We start from the raw sequence: 22201 nt of genomic DNA, 5'->3' as shown, positions 1-22201 counted from the left end.
CGTCAGTGCACAGCCTATATACCTCGAGCTATGACATAACACACAATAACTCTGACTCACAGCTTATCCTCAACATTCTTATGCATTACTAAATGCTTGTATGGTGTAAAAACAAGGGGGCGAGAGCAAATGGGTTTTAGATTGCTTAATAACCCATAAATAAAACATCTTTATTACAATAATCCTTAGGTCCTTCAAATCCAGCCTAGTTTGCAACATTAGGGCTCTGGCCACTTGAATACATACATTAAAAGTTACCTCAAGTAGTGCAAATTAGTAGTTCCATCAAGTTACTAAGGTATTAACTTGAGAACATGAGGACCAATTCACCACTGGTAGTGCAGTCGTCTCTTCATCAGCAGGTTGTGGGTTCAATCTCGTCCCCTGCAGTCAACATATCGATGTATCCTTGGGCTAATTACTTAAGACGCTCCCGATGACATGGCCAAAGGTGTGCAGTGAGTGTTGCTCGAGCAAGTGGCACACTGCTCTGTATGAATGGGGTATGATGGGTGAATGATGACTTGTAAATGTAAAGCGCTTTGAGGGGTCGTAAAGACTGGATAAACCGCTATATAAATGCAGTGCATTTATTTTCAGATCCTTGAGGGAACTTTGCTTTGTAACGAGCAGACATAACAGTATCACATTACCTCTATACATTTTGTAAAGACCCATAAAACATTATTACGTTCTGGAATTCTGTTTTCGAGATGCCTCAGATGTGACAGTAAATCAATCAAATAGAGACGGTATTCAACATTAAAAATACCAGTTAACCTTTGTTGTTCATTTCTGATCTGATGGAGGCCCCTTCAAGATAACAGAAAAAAATCTCTTTTTATTACCGAAGCAGACTTTCATTAACTTACTGGTTACTTGTTTGATTCGCAATCCTGGTTTTAAAAATTATAGTCTTCACTGACAGTTTTATGGTTGCCTAATAGCATGTATGCTGTTTTGGGGATTTTACAAACTGGCAAAAGTAGCGATTGAAGTAAATGGACTACATTTATGTAAATGTTTGCTGTTTTTGGCATAAAAATGTTTCGATCTTGGACAGAAAATACCAGCTCTCAGCAGGATTGATACAGACTTACTGTAATGGCAGTCTGGTGCGCTGTCTGTGTGTGGAAGAGAGGCCGTGCTCTCACACCCTGCGGGCTGATAGGAGGAAGTGGGTGGAAGAAAGAGTGACATGTTTGATGTTCATATCCATCATACAGTAGATGAAAATATCCGGAGACATGCTGACTCTCATTCAGCATTTGTTCAGCTTCACACAGCTAATTTCCAGAGAAGCATAATTCAAATAATGATGTTTGTGTCTCCTTTTGTATTAATAGGAGGCTCTGTATTGTAATGTGTTTCCAACTTTGGCACATACCGCAGAGGATTAATGCTGCTTCAGTGTATTATTGGTATGCTGTCTGTTATGGGTCATGGGTCCATATTAAAGCAGCGACCTGCAAGTTACTTTTTTAACTGCAGTGATTAGCTGGTTTTCATTGTTAGAAACCGTTATAACCACTGCTTTCTAAGAGTTACTAATAGTTGCTTTAGGAAAATGTTGGAAAACTTTCATTTTATGTTCCCCAAGTTCACATTGAGGCTGGTCCTTTTTTAATTCTCCAACTTACTCATTAAGATAAAGTGCATGTTGGGCATTGTTTCTCCTCAGGAGCTTGAACATTTCCTGTGTGTGTGTGTGTGTGTGTGTGTGTGTGTGTGTGTGTGTGTGTGTGTGTGTGTGTGTGTGTGTGTGTGTGTGTGTGTGTGTGTGTGTGTGTGTGTGTGTGTGTGTGTGTGTGTGTGTGTGTGTGTGTGTGTGTGTGTGTGTGTGTGTGTGTGTGTGTGTGTGTGTGTGTGTGTGTGTGTGTGTTCCACCCCAGGGTTCCTTCCTGCCATGCACTACTACTGCTGTCCTTTTAGTGTGTGTAATGCATCAGAATGAATAGAGGGTATGTGGTTGGTTACATAACTCTCTGTTAAAGTAAAGAAGTAATGTTTTCACTCCCCTGACTTTAACTCTAGCGTATTGGATACATTCCCATGGTTCCAAACAGTTATGATCTCCACAGTATGTATTGTACTCTGCTGATTCATACTTTTTATAAAGCCCCATCATAAGCTAAACATTTCAATTTATGCAATACTTTGGTTTATGATCGAATAACCTTCACAACCAATCACATTCACATCCAGCTCAACTTAATGTTTAGTGATGATTTAATTTGTTAACACTAGCACGATAACATGCCCAGCTAAAACGGTTAACATTGTAAATGCTACACCTGTTTAACATCAGAATGCAAGTGTTATTATTACGAGCACGGTAGCATACTGAAGTTAGCATTTGGCTAAATACAGCTTCAAAGAGCACTTTTAAGCTGTACCGGTGTATATATCAATGTCAAGTCAAATACCCAGTTTACGTATTGCTGATTATTTATTTAATGTATAGTATTAAAGACTAGGTTAAAAATGCAATAAACAGAAGTTATTAAATGTAAGTCAACGATACGTTTATCAATCTTTACTTCAATATCTTCTTCAAGTGTAAATTATTGTTGAGCCTCATGGTGAACTGGTGAGGGTGATGCAAGTCATTCAGACCAATGTTAGTGTGTGTGCATGGGTGCGTGCATCATGTGATTGTTTGACTTCTGTATCCATCCTTCATCGGTGCATGCATTCACAGTCTGTTAATGCCATTGTTTATCTGAAATTCTGCCTGTTTGACTGTGTGTGTGTTTGAGTGCCCAGGGGTAAGATGGGTGATGTTCAGCCATCCCTCCCCCACTTCCCAGTCTGTAAGCAGAGCTACACAAAAGATTCATGTTTATCTGTCCACCACTGCCAGTCAGGGCTGCCAAGAGCCGACATTTATTTTGTTCTGTACTGGCTTGTAAAGCATCTTCGAAAGCCAGGAAAAGCGCGATATAATTACCATTCTCAATTGGTGGTGATTCACAGAAATAACTCTGGCTCCTATTTGCTCGTGCATAAGTACTTCTTGTCACTTTTTTGCGCTCAAACCGAAAACAACCAGAGCAGAATTACTGAAAAATTATGTTCTAGATGCTATTGGTAATTGCTCTAATTATTCATTCTGTCCACACGAAGGTTGCTTTGCATGTTTGAATTAAAATGCCGTCCCCGTCAAGTGAAGAGAGTACTGTCTAATCCAACCTTTTGAAATGGAGATATGTGGCTTTGATCTGATTTCAACATGCACCACTCATACCAATGAGATAATGGTGTTTAAAAGCAAGTGATCTTATCTCCCTTTATGCTCTTCACTGGCACAATAAGTATTCTTTTAATTGGATGGACCATCATAAGCCATTAAGCACCTCATTATGACCTTATGACTCTGAATAACTGTATACACTGTGGTCATGCAGAGTTATGATGCCGCAAAATGCATTATGTTGTGAGGGATATTATGTAACAGCTACATGGAGCCTGCAGTCCGGTCGAAGCAGCTGTTCCTCTGGCAGGATGATAGTGAGTTGTGATTTCCCCGGTGGGATGGGCTCTTTACGTTGCTGTCAGCTGGGCAGACTCCTTATGATTGTCAGTATCTCTCCTCATGTATTAACAAGACAGGATATAGTTTCCGTCTGCCTGTAGCTTTAAAAACACACTTTTTGTTACATTTTATTTCCTTCTCTTTCTTGTTCTACAAACTCACACACATTGAAATTGTCCTCTGCTGAACTTTAAAGCACCAGCAGAGGTTAGCTCCAAGTTTCCCACTGAGAGGTTGTCAGTGTGTTACAACAGTCTAATGGCCTCACGTTGTGCAGGTTCACACAGGTGTCAAGATGGAGGAGTTGTGCTTTCTGCTAACGGTTAGGGATTGTGTCAGGTTTGTGGTTATTTTTTATCTGAATGTGTGATCAAGTTTATTTTAGTTTGAAGGCTAATGTTACTGTTTTAGTCAAAAACATGCTAGCAGCTCTGTAAGGCTGTAGTACTTATCCTACAAACCAAACTAGCTAACAAAACAACTGTGAGATATATTGAAGCCCAAATATCACTCCTAGCCATCTCAATTGATAAATGTAAAAACTTGTAGTTAGTGAGAGAATGGTTGTGTCACTAGACTGTATATTTACAGTGCCAGCATGCCCAAACATATACTCTGAAATGGAAACCGCTAAATGAAATTCAGTCTATTGACATGCTATCAGATTATAACAAAGAAATGTCACCATTTAATTTATGGACAACCGGTTTGGTATTCTGTCCTTTGAGATATTGTTTTCTAGAAGGACAGGTGATAATATTTGGGTGGAGAACAATGCTTATCAGGTTGCGATAGTAAACGTTAGCTTGGTTAGCAAAGTAAGTATATAAATCAGGTCATGTACGTTTTTAATTGAATGCTAATTTAACTAGAAACAAACATGTTTTTACTGGAAGAAGTTAACAGTTACTTTAGTACAACTGAATAATGAACAATACGGTGGTAGTGACCTCCCCTAAGGCATAACCTTGTTCTTTGTCTATTTTACTGTGAATGGAAACATCATTTAGAAAAAAAACTACCAATGTGTTGAAGAAGACTTGATACTAGCGATTACAATTATGTCATGGCTATCCATCCAATAGTTGTTGAGATATTTCCCTCTGGTCCAGACGACTCATCAACCAACACTACCATCCTTACAGCAACACCATTAGCAGAGCTAAAGATTCAAACAGTAAGTGTTCTTCTTTCACATTCATACTTTGTCTCTCTCTCTTTCATACAGAACCTCCGTAAGATGGAGGAAGGGTCATCAGAGGGGCCTGGCAGAGACCTGAATGAGCTACAGAACGATGACTGGGTAAGCAGTAAGACTCCTAACCTCTGACCTCCTGCTGCAACTTTTTTTTCAGGTTTATTAAAGATGATCCATGACTGCATGTACACATAAAGAAATCTGTATGACTGGATGTTACATGGATGGATAGAACCGCTCCCCTTGATGAGTCTGTGTGCACAGAGCTGTTTTCCAAATAAACTCATAGTCAAAGGGTTATGGTATTATCTATTTCCCATGCTGTCCTTTGTTTCCTCCGTCAGGCTCGGTTCTGGGTTCAGGTAATGAGGGACCTGCGTGAAGGAGTCAAGCTGAAGAAGGTGCAGGAGCGTCAGTACGACCCTCTGCCCATTGAGTTCCAGCTCACACCCTATGAGATGCTCATGGATGACATCAGGTCCAAACGCTACAAACTGCGCAAAGTCATGGTCAGTGTCCAGATTGGGACCACAAATAGAAATTGAGGCCACGTGCACGCACATATCCAGATTGCTGCACTTTTACTGTAATATTGTTCAAATCCCATGGGAAATTGCTTGGAAAATTACAACCATCTGTGGGGTGGGGGGATGCTCTTTAGGACCCCAGTGCAGTGCATTACTTTGAAGGGTGACTGTCCCTTGGTTTTGACACCTTTGAGCCTTCAATATTTCAACACCAGTGTTGTGACAGTTAGAAAATGCTGCCGAAAGCTCTCACTGTTGCAAAACCTCATGGAAAATAGTGCCAGAGGCAACAATAAGCTATTTGGCGTTGCTGAAAATATGATGGAAACAATAAAACAGTGTATCTCTCAATTTGTTGTTTAACAAAACAAATAATAGAAGTTGATCGTTTTGAAGTTGAGGCCAGGAAAGTTGTGTGTCTGTTGTACCTTTCTAGTATATTTTATCCCCTGCTGTTTCAGATAAATGGAAACATCCCACCCAGGTTAAAGAAGAGCGCACATGAAGTCATCTTGGAGTTCATCAGGTCCAGACCACCTCTCAACCCTGTAAGTGAAACTCAAGAGCATTGACCTAAATATCACAACCAATCCTTGCAGCCTAAGAAAACATTCAGCCAGAACTGAAGTTTCGAAACCTTTAGAAGGCTAAGGCTGACCCCTTCTCAGATCATATGAGCATCAGCTGGGACCAGTTACCAACCAAAGAATGAATTGCCTTCTTGAACACAATTTCAAGAGGTTAAGTTCTCCAGTAATTGGCAAGAAAAATAATATGATGGGTCTTAAATTCTTAAATCGAATGGAAAACATTGCTACGTGCTTCGCTGTTCACAATAATCCCAGCCTTACATGTTACATGGCCACTATGAGCTATTTGGCCTTGCTAATAATATTGCAGAAACATTTGGAAGATTATCATTTGATTGTTGAAAGAAAATAAATTGCAGGCAGTTTTGGATATTAAGGGGGAAGTGTGAAATCGCTGCTTATTCAGTCTTAAATTATTTTCAACTAAACAACTTTAAGATTTTTCATTTTACAGCTTTTACTTTGTCGTCAGACTCAGAGTTTAAAATGAATGATGTAGGCCCCTGGAGAGCTCAGTGGTTAGAGCTGGCGGCCAATATGGTAAGCCGCTGCTTAGTTTGCCGGTTCGAGTCCTGAGCTGGCCAAACATTCAGGAAATATCCTCCCCTCTGTCTCCCCCCTTTCAACTATGTACATCTCTAATAAAAGCCCTCTCTGGCCCCAAAAATACCTTTACAAAATGATGTTTATTCGGAAAGCTATAAAATGTTGTGTAGCTCACATCGATGTACCTCATTTTGTGACTTGTTTCCCCAAATCTCTACAATGGTGGTGGAAAGTACACAGTTAATACAACCCACAAAGGATAAACCCCGTAAAAAAAAAGCAATGTTCTAGACTGCAAGTTATTGAACTTACATTAAAACTGTAGGTTGTGTGGATTACACTATTTCTATAACACTGTCATATAAAAGGGTATACATCTGTATTGAAATACCAGTCCAGCCTTTATCTAAAAAAGAATGCTCTATGCTTCTATTTACAATTTCACTGCACTGTGAACTCAGTGAAATGCTGCTCTCATCAGATCTCTGTTGATATTAATCTTGTTGCAGAACTAGCTGGCGCTGTTTCAGCAGGGCGCTCGACCCTATAGAAAAATCAGTCACAGGAGATATGAGGTGGTGTTGATGAAACCGCCTTCTGGCTACAACCGTGTTTGTTTGTTGACAGTTGTTGTTCTCCACTCTACTTACTCCCTGTCACTATCTCTATTTTACCCTTCATCAACCTGCGCTAGGTGTCGGCTCGCAAGCTGAAGCCGCAGACTCAGCTTCCTCCGACACTGCATGAGCGGATCTTGGAGGAAATCAAATCAGAGAGGAAACTCCGACCTGTGTCGCCTGGTGAGATGCGCAGGGGCAGGCTGGGTAAGGAAAACTTTATTCGCCCTCACTTATGTTAAACATACATCGTCATGTACATGAAAAACATACTTCATTCTGAAAAGTAATTTTTAATCTGAAGTATGGAGCTGATGTTTTCACCTGCTGGGATGAATCCAGATGAGAAATGTGTAGCTTCCTGTTCTACATTATTATCATTTGTGCCTCTGCTATATGCTTTTCTAGCTAATGCTGCTTAACTTTTTTATCTTTCTGTTGCAACTAACACCCATTATTATTTTATTGTCTACACTGTTTGCATTATATTTAAAGTTTTACATGAATATTAATGCAATTCCTTGATTACTAACAAGCTGCTACTGTTTCTGAATGTCAGTAATCTCTCACCATTGGCTGTGGCTTATATTTGAAATCCTATTATCTCCCGTCATGAAAGTGGTTATACTTCAGTGATCTAAAACTTGACCATAAGGGGCTATATCCCTGCATGTCCTTTCAGATGTACAATAATTCTTACCTTAATGTGCGATGCCATGACTGTTTCTCTTTGCAGTAATTCGGCCACTTAGCATGTCTTTCAGTTTTGATGCGTCAGGTAAAGTCTACCTCTACTTCGCTGCTTATCTGCCCTTTTCTGTTTCCCTTCTTGTTGTGGCTTCTCATCTGCTCTCCCAGCTCAGACACATATTGCACACACTGCATCAGCACACTGCACACACATTACACACACTGTATCAGTACACACATTTCATGTCATGCTTCAGTGTTTGGTGATGGTCGGCTGTGATATGTGGGGGGGAACATGTTGTTGTGGGACGCTGGTCAGCAGGAGGAGCAAACTGATATGTGATACGTTGACCGGCGGAAAGGATGTATAATCACAGTACAGGAGAGTCAAATCATTGAGGACAATAAAGTAAGGTTTTTTTTTCATTTATTGGCCTTTAAGTATTTCGTCTTTTTTTGGAAAAGGTGAAAAATGATACAATTAAACAGACAAAAATAATAAAATGACTTTCTTTGGTGTCTAGGTAGGGTACATGACGATGGTAATTTATAACCAGGTACATCCATCACTAGGGCGTGGTTCAGCTAATGTAACTCCACTTATTTGTTTAGGATGCGCAACAAAATAATTAGAAATGTTATCGTAATTATTATTCAAACCACTATAACCCTCTTGAGAAGATTAGAGATTAGTTTCCCAATTCCAGCCTATGAATTTGAGTTTGCAAAAAGTAAGTGGGCTGAAAGTCGAGAAAAATAACTAAAGGTGAGGATGAACGCTGAAAACATCCAGATTCTTCCTCTCTAATCGGCAGTAGAATAAGCACAAACTTGACCTAACATCCTGGAAAATAAACAAAAAAAGCTATGGCCAATGTGTGTTTTGGTAGTAGCCAAACAAAACATGCATAGGAACAACCCTTTAATGGACTTGAGTCAGTATTTCTCAACTATGGCCCTGTGAGTAATTAATGTTTGACATATTTCATTTTATTGAATTGTTAATGTCAAATCCAATGCAAGGAGAGGCAATTTAAGAGCAATTTGGGCTGCTATTGATGCATGTTATTTATAGTTTACATTTAGAACAAAAATCATGATTCATTTTTGTTCCCTCAGAATAACAGAAATGTATCATTTATTGATGCAGCAGTATATAGAGTATAGTATGTCATGCGCTTTCCTCCCTTTTTAATCTTCTTACCTTGCTAAAAAATTTAAATAGATGGCAGTTATTTTGTTGGCAACATGAACAGGGTCCATTACATGTACTCTTCGTACTGCCTGTGGATGTTGTCAGAATAGGGCCCCTGACCTTCCATCAGCATCTGACTGAAGGGAAGGGATAGATTAAACTCAGAGTGCTGATTGGGACAGATCACAGGCCGATTGCTGTATCTGAAGGGCTTTTCTGTTCTTGGTGCTCCCTGTTTACAGGCTGAATTAGTATCCAGTGACAGTTCAAATGATGTAACATAGTCCGGCTGAGTTTTACAGTCAATTTTATGTATTTTTAAGAAGAATGGTGCAATGACATTGCCTCAGTGCAGGTAAAATCTTTGTTTTGAGGGCATCATTCTGGTTTTAAATTCCTGCTCAATGATCATAATGTCTTACAAGTGTACTTCATACAGTCTGTCTTATCTACAGCTCCTGTCAAACAAATATACAGGATTAGAAGGAGAAAAGTGTCACCTTAGCTCAGTGTGTCATCTGTCAGGTATACTGCTGTAATGTGAATCTTACATACTGTAAGTGTGCAGCCAGCTATCGAATCATGGGATTGAAATGAACAGCTGCCAGAGTTACTGCCACCTCTGTGTCTCCAAGAATCATCAACGTCATACAAAAGAGTCTTTCATAGAGGTGACTCTGCAGAATTTAATCAGGGTGCTACCTCATGCTCTGCACAGCATCGCCTCCCTATAGCAACATGTCTTCACCATTAAATGCATTTGACCGACTTAATGAGACACTTTTGATTGAGGTGATAAGAAAATACTGCTGACACAGGCAAATCTCAATAATGCTGTGCTCCTCTCTGCCAGTGTCTCTCATCACACCACAGGCTTTATCACCTCTCGCATACTCATTCATGCTGTCCTAAAACGTTTGTGTGTACGGACTTCCCTCTGTGATGGATCATTCTCACACAGGGTGAACCGTGTGATTTTCCTTCCGCTCGATATTTTATGGCAAATGGTACATACCCACTGACACTTTAATGAACATGATTAAGGTTTTAATCAGGAACAAGAAAATAACGTTACAAGGAGGAATCCATTTCACAGGATATAGATTCCACTTTTGGTGATGCATCATGCACTTCTGGGTCCCTTATATTGTTTTGTGGTGGCAAAAAGAAGACGTTTACATGCATTGGCAATTTATGGAATGGCTCAATATTTAAATTGTATTCTCGATCAATACCCCTCTAAGTATGAAGCTAGAACCAGGAGGAGTTATTTTAGCTTAGCTTATCTTAGCTTATTTTATCTTAGCATAAAGACACGAGGCCGCTAACTTGGCTTTCTCCAAAGTTACACAAACTAAATTGTGAAACTGTTAGCTTTCTTCTTCTTCTTTTAAAAGTTAAAATTTATGTGGAGTTTTCTGGAACTATTTCCTGGAAGTAACAAGTCGAGATACAACAGGAAGTCACTACATCCAGGAAAAAATGCTAACATATAACTCCCTGTAAACCATAACTTGGTCATTTGACAAATTAATTGTGTATCTATAGAGTAAACCAACCAAAAGTTAATTAGAAAACTTTAAAGGTGCTGGTTGAAGGACACCCAGTTACCTTTTTTTATGTTGAGCTAAGCTAATCGCCTCCTGGCTCTCGCTTCATAATCAGTTCAAAGACTTGATAAGCTCCCAATCTAGTTTTCAGAATAAAGCAATTTAGGTTATTTCCACAAATCTTACTTTATAGAAAATAATGGTTTAGCCTATATATCAGGGTTTCCTGCAGTTGCTTGTGTAAATCTAACAAGATAAAAACTCTGAACAGCATGTGTCAACGGTGAGAATGAATGTAAAGTATATAAATTTGTTATAGAATCAAGGCAAATGTTTTTTTTTTGTTAAACCACGTTTCAACATTCAACAGAGAACAGAAGGGGGCAAAGAGAAACATTTTACCATCAAAAATATACATAAAGGATATGCAGCAACAGAACATGAACGTTTTGTGGCATCAACACACAAATACAGCAAATCTCAAAGACCCATCTTTAAAGACAACTAATGCCTGCCATCTTTGCCATCACAATGAACAAACCAGGTTAAGGGGATGTGGGTCAACCTCACAATAATGCAATAATTAATAATTGGGTTCTAAGAGCACAACATACCAAATGGGGGAATATTCTTGTAGCTATCCTAATGAAGAAGGTGTTCCCTTTTAGGTTTTGGCAAAACTCGCAGTATGCCACAGGATTTGTTCCGTACTGGAGTAGGTAAGGTATCAGCACTGCTCTGATTTGGAAGGCCTTGTTTACCCTTAACATGATGGCCTTGTCTGTCTGCCTCCCTGGCTGTTAACTAATATATCCTCTATTTCAATATTTCAATAATGAAGCCTGGCCAGGAAACAAGGGTACAAAGCCTAAAGATTTAGTCTCTTAGGTCGTAGAAAAATAAGTCGTAGTCCAGAATAGAAATAGGATGCTTTTTCCACAAACAGGAGAAGAAACTGAAAGGGAAAAGAGAGCGGTTTAGAGCTCCCTTAGATCAGCTGCAGCACTTTATCTGTCTTTTTCCGCACTCCACGTCTACTCCTCTCTCCCTCCCTCTAAACCCTCTTTCAGCTTAACCATTTTGAGACTACAGCTAGAGTCAGGCAGTTTGTTAGGTGGTGGTTATCATCAATTGTCTTCTATCTTCCGACCTAACAACTCCTCTCTCGGTGCAGAATGACCTTGTGGATTTTAAGGATTCAGTGCACCCCTGAAATATATATAAAATAAGAGTCATCCATGCTTTTTGTGTAACACCAGTGTGCTCTTCTGCCTCCCCTCAGACCAACTTAATTCCCCCTCCCTGACATATATAACCTTGGGATGGATCTCACACCTCAACCCTCTGAAAAGGCATCTTACCTGCCCAATAAACTTTGAAAATGTTTTCCCCTTTTTCGGGGCTGTTCGGTTAAAATAGATTTCCATAATTAAATTGGATGCAAGGAGTACTATGAGGAATTGTTTTGAGATCCATGTCAAGTGTTTTCCTCCTTCTGTCTGAATAACTCTCTGTTGTTTATGGCTCTGCAGATGAGTTTAGTCCGTACATGGGCAGAAGGACGTCCAGCACTCTGTCTCTGACCAACGGGTCGACATCTTCAAGGGGAGAACCCTCCGGATCCCAGTCTGTACCTCAGAGGAAGAGGCTCCTGAAGGCCCCCAGCCTCGCCGAGCTGGACAGCTCTGACTCTGACGTCAGTATCAGTCTGTTTGTGAGGGATTTTAGAGATAATATCCAGCTTGTGCAGAGCAAATGATTACTGAAGTGTTTGTTTTTTTTCTTCATGAATTCAGGATGACATGTTTGGGCGGAAATCAGCCAGCAGCTCCAGTGTGGCTACGTCTTTGATGGATGATACATCCCCAGAGTGTCCTGTGGGGAAGAAAAGTGAGTCAGGAACTTTTCTACATCCCCGTCACACCTCAGCACACTGACACTGATCAATGGGTTTAATCTAACAGCCTCGCCTGCCATGTTTCCTTCGGAAATGTATTGAACGTTGAATTGACCAATTAATCTAATATTTCCTGTAGAGCTGCCTTAGGTTATCTAATTGCTCTTTCTTTCCTCTATGAACAACAGCTCCCCCTATGTTCCTACCCATCTCGTCTACACCCCAGCCAGAGAGGCGAAAGACCCCTCAGAGGAGACACTCCATTGAAAAAGAAACCCCGACAAATGTCCGACTGTTTCAGCCGCCTTCTAAAAAGAGCTCCAAGTCTCTGGTGAGTCACGCTTCACATTCTGTGTAGACACATTAGATGAAAAAATATTCAGATGTAAAAATGTAGGTACTTCATACTTTCATTTGCATGCATCCAAAATATTGCAACAGTAATAATTATTTTACTGTGGTCTCTCGGAGGAAAATGTGGCCCTGTAAGCTAAAAGAACACGTTTTCAGTTATGAACTTATTGTTTTCTTTACAGACATCAAAAAAGGCAGCCAAAAGATAATAATACATAAATGAAATAAATTAAGACTAAATAAAATAGATACATATTTGAAAGGAGGCAGCAGGGACAATTATAGTAAAACATTTAGAAGAAACCTGTTCATTACATTAATAAAGTAAAAAATAACTCACTTGCACTTAAAATGGGACCTATGCTGCTCATTTTCAGGTTAATATTTGTATTTTGTGTCTCAATATGACATGTCTCCATGCTTTAATTTTGAAAAAGCTCTTTATTTTTTTCCTACTGCCTGTGCTGCAGCATCACTTTTCACCCTCTGTCTGAAACCAGAGCCCAGTCTGCTCTGATTGGTTAGCTGGCCGGCTCTGTTGCAAATGTAACATAGTGATGCCTTTATGTTACGGAAGTACACAAAGGAGTCCAATTGATGGGGGGAGGCTTTGCAGACCAAAAGTCCTATATAACACACTACATGAAAGGGAACCCCCCCCCCCCCCCCCCCTTTAATTTGCGTGCATCTTCCTGGATTTCTTCCAAGCTCTTATTTCTTTGACCAAAACTACTGTCTATTCTCAAATTTTCTCCTGGTGTGATTTCATCAAGCTCCGGGAACCTTCCTCCCTTCAGGTTGGGATTCTAGCTGCATATCGTCCCTGGATCCCCCTCCTCCTTCTCCTTCTCCCTTGCCCTTCTCCCTCCACTCTCCACCTTTTGCAGAGCTCCCACCCTCTCGAGGCGTTTGCTTTGGGGTGGATGAAGGCAGTTTTCGCTCTGTGCAGGGCAGTTTACCTCAGAAGAAGAGAGTCGGCCAAGGTTTGCCAGTCTCCCTCGTCCGTCCTGGCTTAATAACTCTAGCTGCCCATCCTCTCCTCCTAACCACCTAACATCATTCCCCTGAAGAGGAGGTTGCTGCCATTATAGACTAGGGTCACACTGCTTAATCTCTGAGGTGTCATGACATACTGTGACTAGTGAACAATATCATTTATTTATCGATTGTTTACTGCGCTGCTTTTTATTTAACACTCTCAAACAATTAGGTGTAGTTTCAACTAAAATTCATTTATTCCGCTCTAGTATCGGACAAATGGTATTTTACACATGCTGGTGGTGGCATGTATTTAAAATAAAAAGTACTTTAAGATCCCTATATTTTTGTGTGGCACTATCCATATTGTATGTGGAAACTGTTCAGAAGCCTTTTCACATATCTCTGAAGATATGAAGGATATTTTGAAGTTGTCTGATGCGTCTCGTTAGGTTACATAGTGACAGTCATAAATATGCACAAAGAATATAAGGCTGATAAGTCTAGTAGTATGACAGATTGCTGGACAGACAGGGACACACGGTCGAACACATGATCCCCCTCAGATTTATGTTTTGTGGGGATAATGTTACTGCAACACTAAGGAATAGTGGCAGACTGTGTCTACAGACAGGAAAACAGCAGCACAGTGTTTCTCTGAACTAATCAAAGAGGCCTTCCATCGGCAGACCTGTAAAAATGGCATTGAACCTTTTCCATTAAAATAATGATATATTGTGGAGCCCTAAAACATGTAAAGCAAAGCACAACGCCGCCACAAGTGATGTGAAACTCAATCTACACAGCTATGGATTTCATTTGTCACATTTTCAATTATTAATAATATTTGTTAAATATGTTTGTTAAAGAGGACAGTGTAGAAATAAAAGAGGACATATACTCATTTTCAGGTTTAGGGCCCTACAACATGTGGTATGACATGCAATATTGCTCAAAAGGCTGGAATAGAACCCAGGACGTTTCGGTTAAACTGCCTCACATGGAACCACCCGGCTACTAAGCTGCTGCAGCTCTGTTACAATTAAAAACAAATAAAGATGTTTGATTATGGGCAGAAACATAATTACGAAAAAATATGAATTGTGGGGAAAAACAAATCAATCACTTTGGAATGGTCATTTATTACAAGCATTGCCCTGTTTGTGAGTAGCTTTGTTGCCATGACGTCTTCACATCACTCCAGTTTATGCATCACAAGCCCTCTCTGAATCTTCACTGAACAATGAGGACATTTTTAGGACCTAAATGTAGTGTGGACCCTCACAGGCTGCTCTAAAGAAGCAGAGGGATGGTTGCTTGTGCACTGAATAATAATGAGATGTGCTGTGGCTAGAATCGCTCACTGTTCGGTGTGTCTGTTTCTGTGTGTGTGCTTCTTATAGGAGGAGTTCTGCTTCCCGGTGGAGTGTCTGTCTCTGACGGTGGAGGAGGTGATGCACATCAGACAGGTGCTGGTTAAAGCAGAGTTGGAAAAGTTCCAGCAGTACAAAGAGGTCTACAACGCCATGAAGAAGGGAAAGGTAACTACTGTCTCCATCATCGTTATCATTAGAATAAGTAAGTAGATGCAGTTGTAACACCCTTCAAAAATAAAGTGGGCTGAGCCATTCTTGAATTTAAAATAAGGAAAAGAACACATTAAATATTTCTGCTGGATTCCAACTTATTTGGTCCCATTTTTCCATGTTTCCATTAAACTATTTATGTTCTAACATCATGTTTTTTATTGCAGCTCTGCTTCTGTTGTCGAACAAAAAGGTTTTCCCTGTTCACCTGGTCCTACGTCTGCCAGTTTTGCAAAAAGTAAAGCATTTTACATAATTATCTTCATCTTTTGTATGTAAAAAAAAAAAAAAGTATTCAAAAAGAAGCTTGACTGTTTTCATTCATCACTTCCTTGCTTGCCCTCTCTTATTCTCCCTGCAGGCCTGTGTGTGCACAGTGCTGCAAAAAGGTGAGTCAACCTGAATGAATGGATCAGCCAATCAGCTGTCAGAGCAGCAATTACTCCATCCAAGTTCTAATTAGACAACTGACAATAATGTGGTGACATTCAAAAACTTGCTTTACCTTACTTTCCAACTCTCTTATTGCCTTAAGATACAAATTTGAGTCCAGTCAAGTGAGTCCATATCAAATTCAAAATATAAATCCCAAACTCTGCTCAATGCAGCAAGAGGCTGGGATGGGGCATTACCTCAAATAACATCACTGAAAGCTATTATTTCCAATAAAAAATGGGTTTCACAGGGCAGGTGCAGTTTTCGTTGTGTGCCTACAAATCTTTAGACTGTGTATGCAACCATATTGCATTGCAGATGTGCTTAAAGCTATCTTCTGTGTGATTATAATGCTTCAAAATGCTTTTTTAAAGTAGATGAACGAAGATTTGAAATCCTTACTTTAGAAATGGCTTACAAAACCTTACTGTTAGGACATGATGCTTTCTACATATAGGCCTCATCAGTTTTCTTTCTCAGTAACCATTAAGCTTTACTTATTTACATTCCTGTCTTGTCTCTGTAACAGATGCGGCTGCCGTCCAAACCTTATTCCAGCTTGCCCATCTACTCCATTGGCTCGACCAACACCCTCCCCAGGGATAGGGTGAATGCCATGGCTGCCGTAGGACAAGGACTCTCTGTGGCTGGAGGGCCGGGGCCGTCAGCAGCAGGAGGGGCCACAGCGCCTCCGACTTTGAAAGCAGAAAAAAAGGGGGCATCTAAAGGACTTGGAAAAGCGTCTGGAGCTACCGCTACTGCCAAACCAGAGAAGTCCTCCAGTAGCCCGCAGCGCCACGGCCTTCAGAAGACCATATCCAAGTAAGAGCTAGACACACTGATATTCAGTCTGGCAGGACATTATGTAAAACTAATTCTCCTGTTTAAACTTTTTATCATATAAATACATTTGCCCCAAATGCCTCATTTACACAAAGCCCTGACTCATGGATGTATGCATGGATGTACAGTACTCAAAGATGGATCATACTGTATTTAAATAAAATGTGAATTGCTCGCCTGGCACATGCACCAAAACATTTCTAAATTATGGGGGCAGTTTTTTTTCTTACTGACCGTGTCTGCAGGTCCTGCTGGGCTTGTGCTGACATCACTTTTTCTCTTTTTGCCGTTTATAAGATCAAGAAAAGTTTGAGGTTTCCTGTCAAACAATGTCAGTATGGCCCCGGCTGTGGCGCAACTGGCTGGGGCACCTGCACCGTATGCCGGCGACCCGGGTTCGATTACCGACCCGTGGTCCTTTCCGGATCCCACCCCGACTCTCTCTCCCACTTTCCTGTCACTCTCCACTGTCCTCTCCGATTAAAGGCAAAAAGCCCCCAAAACATTTAAAAAAAAAAACAATGTCAGTATTACAATTGCATTATTTTATTTAGCTTGCAATCAAATTTCATACTGCAATACTTTTTTTTTGTAATTAGGATGAAATCACCATTACACACAGATTGTGTTGCCCATGAACACATACCCTGTATAGTTTCATCAATAAGTCAAAGTAAGTGAAAAAAAACAATATCTCTATGACCCTGTTAATGCCTCCTGTCCCATACAGGTTCTCCAAGCACGGCTCTCTAAAGTCTCATGAGGAACTGGAGCTGCCCTCAGAGCTGACGGAGGACTGGGCCACCATGGAGGTGTGTGTGGACTGCAAGAAGTTCATCACTGACATTATCGCCTCCAGCAAGCACAGCCTGTCACTGGCCACCAAGAGAGCTCGCCTAAAACGCAAGACCCAGTCCTTCTACATGTCCTCTCCAAAAGGACAGGAGGAGTACCGGCCGTCTGAAAGGACAATCAAGGAGATCTGAAACTCCTCCTTTCTCTGTCTCTGGCTCCTTCCAGCTCCTTTGGCACAATTAGAAACACTCAGCACTGGGTATGATCTTACTGTACGTGTATACTCAGATTTGGACCTTGGTGGTGGACAGTGTGGTGTTTGTCGCTGTGTTCTGATCGTCGTAAATAGCTCTTTCAGACAGCAGCATACAGTTGTTTTCTACCATATCATAGATGATCCTTTAATCTTTGGCCACAGACTTTTGAAGTGACAATTACTTCAATAACTGGGTGGTCCAACCCAACTCACATTCAAATCTTTAAGCACAAGACTGAAAAAGGACTATTTGCCCTGCAGAGAGACTTTAGTATAACTGGGAGTGACCCTATGGAATACCAAACTGTAATTTTTTTTTGACATGTGTGTTTACGGTAAACGATTGTTCGATGAAGTCACGTTTTATTTTTGCTGATGATGATCATTGAGACTCCTCCCACTTTCCTCTTTGCAAAGCATATTTGAAAGCATGTTTTCAGAAAAAAAGAATCCCATTTTTTGCATCACAATTAAAGCACATGATCTGTTTTCAAGCTAATTTAGTGCCAAATGATAACAGCTTTCTTATCCATGTCACCCAAAAAAAGATGGGCTGTTTACAAGATGAGACAACCTGGGCCCCTGAAAATCTGGTTTTAAATCTCAATATCTCAAATTGAATAGTCAAAACTAGATGCTAATAATAGTACTAATGCTAAGCTAATCAGCACTGTGTGCGCAAGATTTAATCACAAAGGACTTGCACTTTGATAAAGTAATAAGGCTTATTCTAAAAAGAATAGTGAAGCTGCAGAGATGTTGTTTCTCCTTTGTGTGTGTTTGTCTGTCTCCATCAGTTCTTATCTGGGTCACGGTTAAAAACATTTCCCATGATGCAACTCCACTTTTATTAATACGTTCCAGTCTGGTAAATAAACACATCTTCCAAACTCCACAGCCCCAGTTGGGGAGCAACACCGACGTAAATTAACAGATGTAAATGTTGTTGTAATATTTGACCATATTACTACTAGTAGAGAAGCAGATTGAAAAATGTTTTTAGGGTCTTTAAAGCACATTTAACCTACTGTCCATTCGTATGCAACTAACTACAATAACTGAGAGTAAAGCAGCTATAGCAACATTTTTACTTTCTGTTCCATGTGTCAAAATGTTCCGTTGTGCCATGTCTTGATTTAAATGAAATATCTGCATAGTTTTTAGCATTATCTTTGCGTTGATAAATATATAGTATGTATTACAGTGTTTTTCTTTACATTCATTATTTGTATTGTGTAAGGATTAGTCATACTTAACACCTCATGTTTTTGTACAGATGCACAGTTCACTGTACAGGCTTCAGCAAAAAGAAACATACTGTAAGTCTCAATATAATGCCTTTATGATTTCCCTCCCTCATTCAGAGTCTCATTACTGGTCTGGATGTCTATTTTATTCTTTACAACACTCTTCATTAATATATATTTCTGCCTTAACAACTGCCTTTTTTTTTACTATCACACTCACATATTGAACAGTCATCTACTGTACCTGTACATACTTTGTTTGTAAAGGTTTGTTTGTTTGTAGGTCAGGTGTGTTGCCTCGATGGTGTCATGGCATTGAGATCTGTGTCTCTGAGAGGGGAACTCTCCCAGTACAGTAGGGTGTTCAGGGCAGAGTCCACAGTGTGACTGCATCATGCATGTACTACGGTGTAGCTTGTACCCTCAGTCTGTATTACCTTTAAGCTGTAACTCCCTGCGGAGAGTGCAACAAATGATGACTACAACAATAAACTGTAATGCAATACCTTATCATGAATCTTTGTGCTGGATTTAAACACACCATACTGCAAAAACAAGTTATGTCTTTCTCTGGAAATGCCCCTTCTAGGTATCCAGCTGAATGCAGAACATTTAGGTTCCAAAAAAACTGAAATGACAGATAGCTGTCAATGACAATATTGTATGTCCAAAAGACAAAATATCTGAGTGCTTGTTCAATTTCTTGCTGTTGAGGGATTTCTGTAGGTTGTTTGCTCAGTTGACCACATTCATCCTGTCTGAAATATTTTAAGAAAATAATGGATGGATGGAAATTACATTTTTTGTCGGTGTGTCAATTTGTGACAATCTTTAAAGTCTACATGTGAGCTCATGTAGATGACTTCCAGTCTCATAGGATGCACCAAACCACTGACCAGAGGTGGGAAAAGAACTTAGATTGTGTACTTAAGTAAAAGTATAAGTACCAGAGTGTAGGAGTAATCTATTACAAGTAAAAGTGTTCTCAGAGCTGGTAAAGGTGCAGCTAGATTGAATGGCTTTGTATACTGAAGGGTAGCTGCTGAATTTACTCCAGGTGAACTAAAGTCTGATTTAAGTTTTATATTTCACATTCTTAAACCAAATCTGTAAAGTAACTAAAGGTAGAAAACAATTGTAGAGGAGTATAAGTACAAGTATATCAGAGTTGTACTTATGTACGGTAGTTGAGTAAATCTACTTAGTTACTTCCCACCTCTGCCACCGACCTGAGATCAGTCTCAGTGCAGGGATCTCTGAGGAGACCTGCAGGAAGTTATGTTTCTTTTCATGCACTCACGCTGCCCCCTGCTGGGTGATTTGTGAAGTAATTTGTTAAGTGTTTTCCCTTTATATAGCACTTTAAAACCATACAGGTTTCAAACCAAAGTCCTTTCCAGAGACAGATAGAGACAAACTTATATGTGCATGTGAAAATAAAAATAGTAAATGTAAGAAAAAAAGTCTGTCTTAATACGACAATATGTAACAATCAGTTTTTGTTACATTTCTTTTTTTATATTGCATCTAAAGACCCTCACATAATCAACGCTAATATGCCTTTATTGCATACTGTATGTTGATATGAATATAAAAGCATGTTAATATACATTTTTTAACATTACGGTCTAATGGTGAAGGTAGGAAAATGAACTGAAATCCCATTGTTTCATTCTTTTAAAGTAGTTTGATGTATGTTAATGTAGTTTCAGACCACAGCAGAATGTATATATACACATCTCGGGAAATGATCTATATCGCGAGAACACGATGCAGCCGTTATTTTTCTTTTTGTTGCTCTGTCAATAAAGTTTTTTGACAAAGAAGAACGTTACCATAGTGACATCTAAACTGTCTAACGTTTATTTTTTTAATGAAATATTGTTATTGGTTTTGAAGGATTAAATAGTGTACTCCCAGAGTGAGAGTGACTGTGCGAACTGAAGTAAGTGACTGTTACGCTTCATGTTGTCTTTTCCATGAGCCGGAGAGTTAGCTAGCATCATGGTGACGGTTGTGTTGGTCTCACTGTGCCGCTGTCTCCTAGTTTGATGTTTCTTTACTTATTGATTAAAGTACCGTAGGTTAAACAAATAAAAAACTCTTGAAAATATGTTGGTATATTTGGCATTTTAAAGAGCAATTGAAAGACCGAATTAACTTTGCTTCGGGATAGATCCTCCTAACCCTTGTATTATGTTCATGTCTGTACCCTTTGGTAGCCTACTGTAAAATAAGATAAACAATCCCTAACACATACTGTTTTCACCTCACTATACTGTGCTTACAGAATAACAATGGAAATGCCATTCGTCTTTTTTGTGATTAAGTTATAGCAGTGTGTGTGTGTGTGTGTGTGTGTGTGTGTGTGTGTGTGTGTGTGTGTGTGTGTGTGTGTGTGTGTGTGTGTGTGTGTGTTTAAACAGGCTCGCCAACTCTCACGCATCTCGTGTGTCACTATCGATCTCACGCTCTCACGCTGCCCAAAGAATTCTCACGCCAAAAAAAATAAAAATGTTTTTGGTTGGTTATTTACAGTGCTGAGTTCTGCTCAAGCTGTCAATCCACTCCCTTCCCGCCCCCACCACTCATAACAAATATATATATATATGGCTTTGAGCATGTATGTATATACCCGCTACGGACACGATAGCAGTCATTTAATGTGCAAATGTGTAATTAAACTCTTGATATCAAAATCTCACTCCAGCCAGGTACCCAGAGTTGGCAACCCTGATTTCAATATTGTACACAGGTCCAATTGACCCTAACCTCTTATGAAGGAAATGTGAGGAACATTTTAGTGCCTAAAATGTTTTTCCCTAACATGTTATTTACAGAAAATAAGCTAAGGCTATGAAGTTTCAGGTTGAAAGAAATGTCCTTGTTATTTTTTCATTTGTAAAAATCGATCAATTTCACCCAAACACCACACAAGGGATAAAGAGAAAAAAGAGTGTATCAAACTTACCTTGTTTATTATTATTTAACATAAATACCTGATCTATCTTGTTCAGCTGAGATGACACAGTGTAAACAATCTGTTAAAGATCCTGCATTCAAATTATTTTTAAAGTACAGAAAGTACACATCAGCAATCAAAAGGAGAAGTACACAATGACCATTTTTATAAATAAGTATATATCACTAGATTATCATTATTGAGCACTAATGCTAAAGCTGTGAAATGAATAAACTAAAGTTCTAAGTACATATTTGCTTGCAAAATGTATTGCCTACAAATGCAGAGTAGCAGAACATGGAATCATACATTGTGACGAACAAGTACCTCAAAATTATTCTGAAGTACAGAACTTGACTAAATGCAACTAGTGAATGTACAGCACTTGGTATTTTTCACA

At 39.6% G+C, this 22201-nt stretch overlaps 1 protein-coding gene across 3 annotated transcripts in view; it reads left to right on the top strand.

The window, feature by feature from the left end:
- The window catches only part of spire1b (spire-type actin nucleation factor 1b), a 39203-nt gene extending 19854 nt beyond the window's left edge, over nucleotides 1–19349 (top strand). Inside the window, exons 5-17 of one of the 3 annotated variants that reach the window (XM_063879100.1) lie at nucleotides 4764–4838; nucleotides 5078–5242; nucleotides 5722–5808; nucleotides 7091–7220; nucleotides 11117–11167; nucleotides 11981–12144; nucleotides 12245–12338; nucleotides 12534–12676; nucleotides 15081–15218; nucleotides 15431–15501; nucleotides 15625–15652; nucleotides 16228–16520; nucleotides 17272–19349. In XM_063879100.1, the coding sequence (XP_063735170.1) occupies nucleotides 4764–4838; nucleotides 5078–5242; nucleotides 5722–5808; nucleotides 7091–7220; nucleotides 11117–11167; nucleotides 11981–12144; nucleotides 12245–12338; nucleotides 12534–12676; nucleotides 15081–15218; nucleotides 15431–15501; nucleotides 15625–15652; nucleotides 16228–16520; nucleotides 17272–17527 (1695 nt within the window). In that variant the 3' untranslated portion in view covers nucleotides 17528–19349. Of the gene's footprint in view, nucleotides 1–4763; nucleotides 4839–5077; nucleotides 5243–5721; nucleotides 5809–7090; nucleotides 7221–7749; nucleotides 7792–11116; nucleotides 11168–11980; nucleotides 12145–12244; nucleotides 12339–12533; nucleotides 12677–15080; nucleotides 15219–15430; nucleotides 15502–15624; nucleotides 15653–16227; nucleotides 16521–17271 lie in introns of all 3 variants that reach the window. The other 2 variants (XM_063879102.1, XM_063879103.1) reach the window with 2 other exon arrangements.
- Nucleotides 19350–22201: the final 2852 nt, after the last annotated feature.

Source organism: Eleginops maclovinus, chromosome 3, assembly GCF_036324505.1.
Source record: "Eleginops maclovinus isolate JMC-PN-2008 ecotype Puerto Natales chromosome 3, JC_Emac_rtc_rv5, whole genome shotgun sequence".
In the NCBI taxonomy this organism is placed as follows: domain Eukaryota; kingdom Metazoa; phylum Chordata; class Actinopteri; order Perciformes; family Eleginopidae; genus Eleginops; species Eleginops maclovinus.
This window is presented reverse-complemented; position numbering and strand designations above follow the sequence as displayed.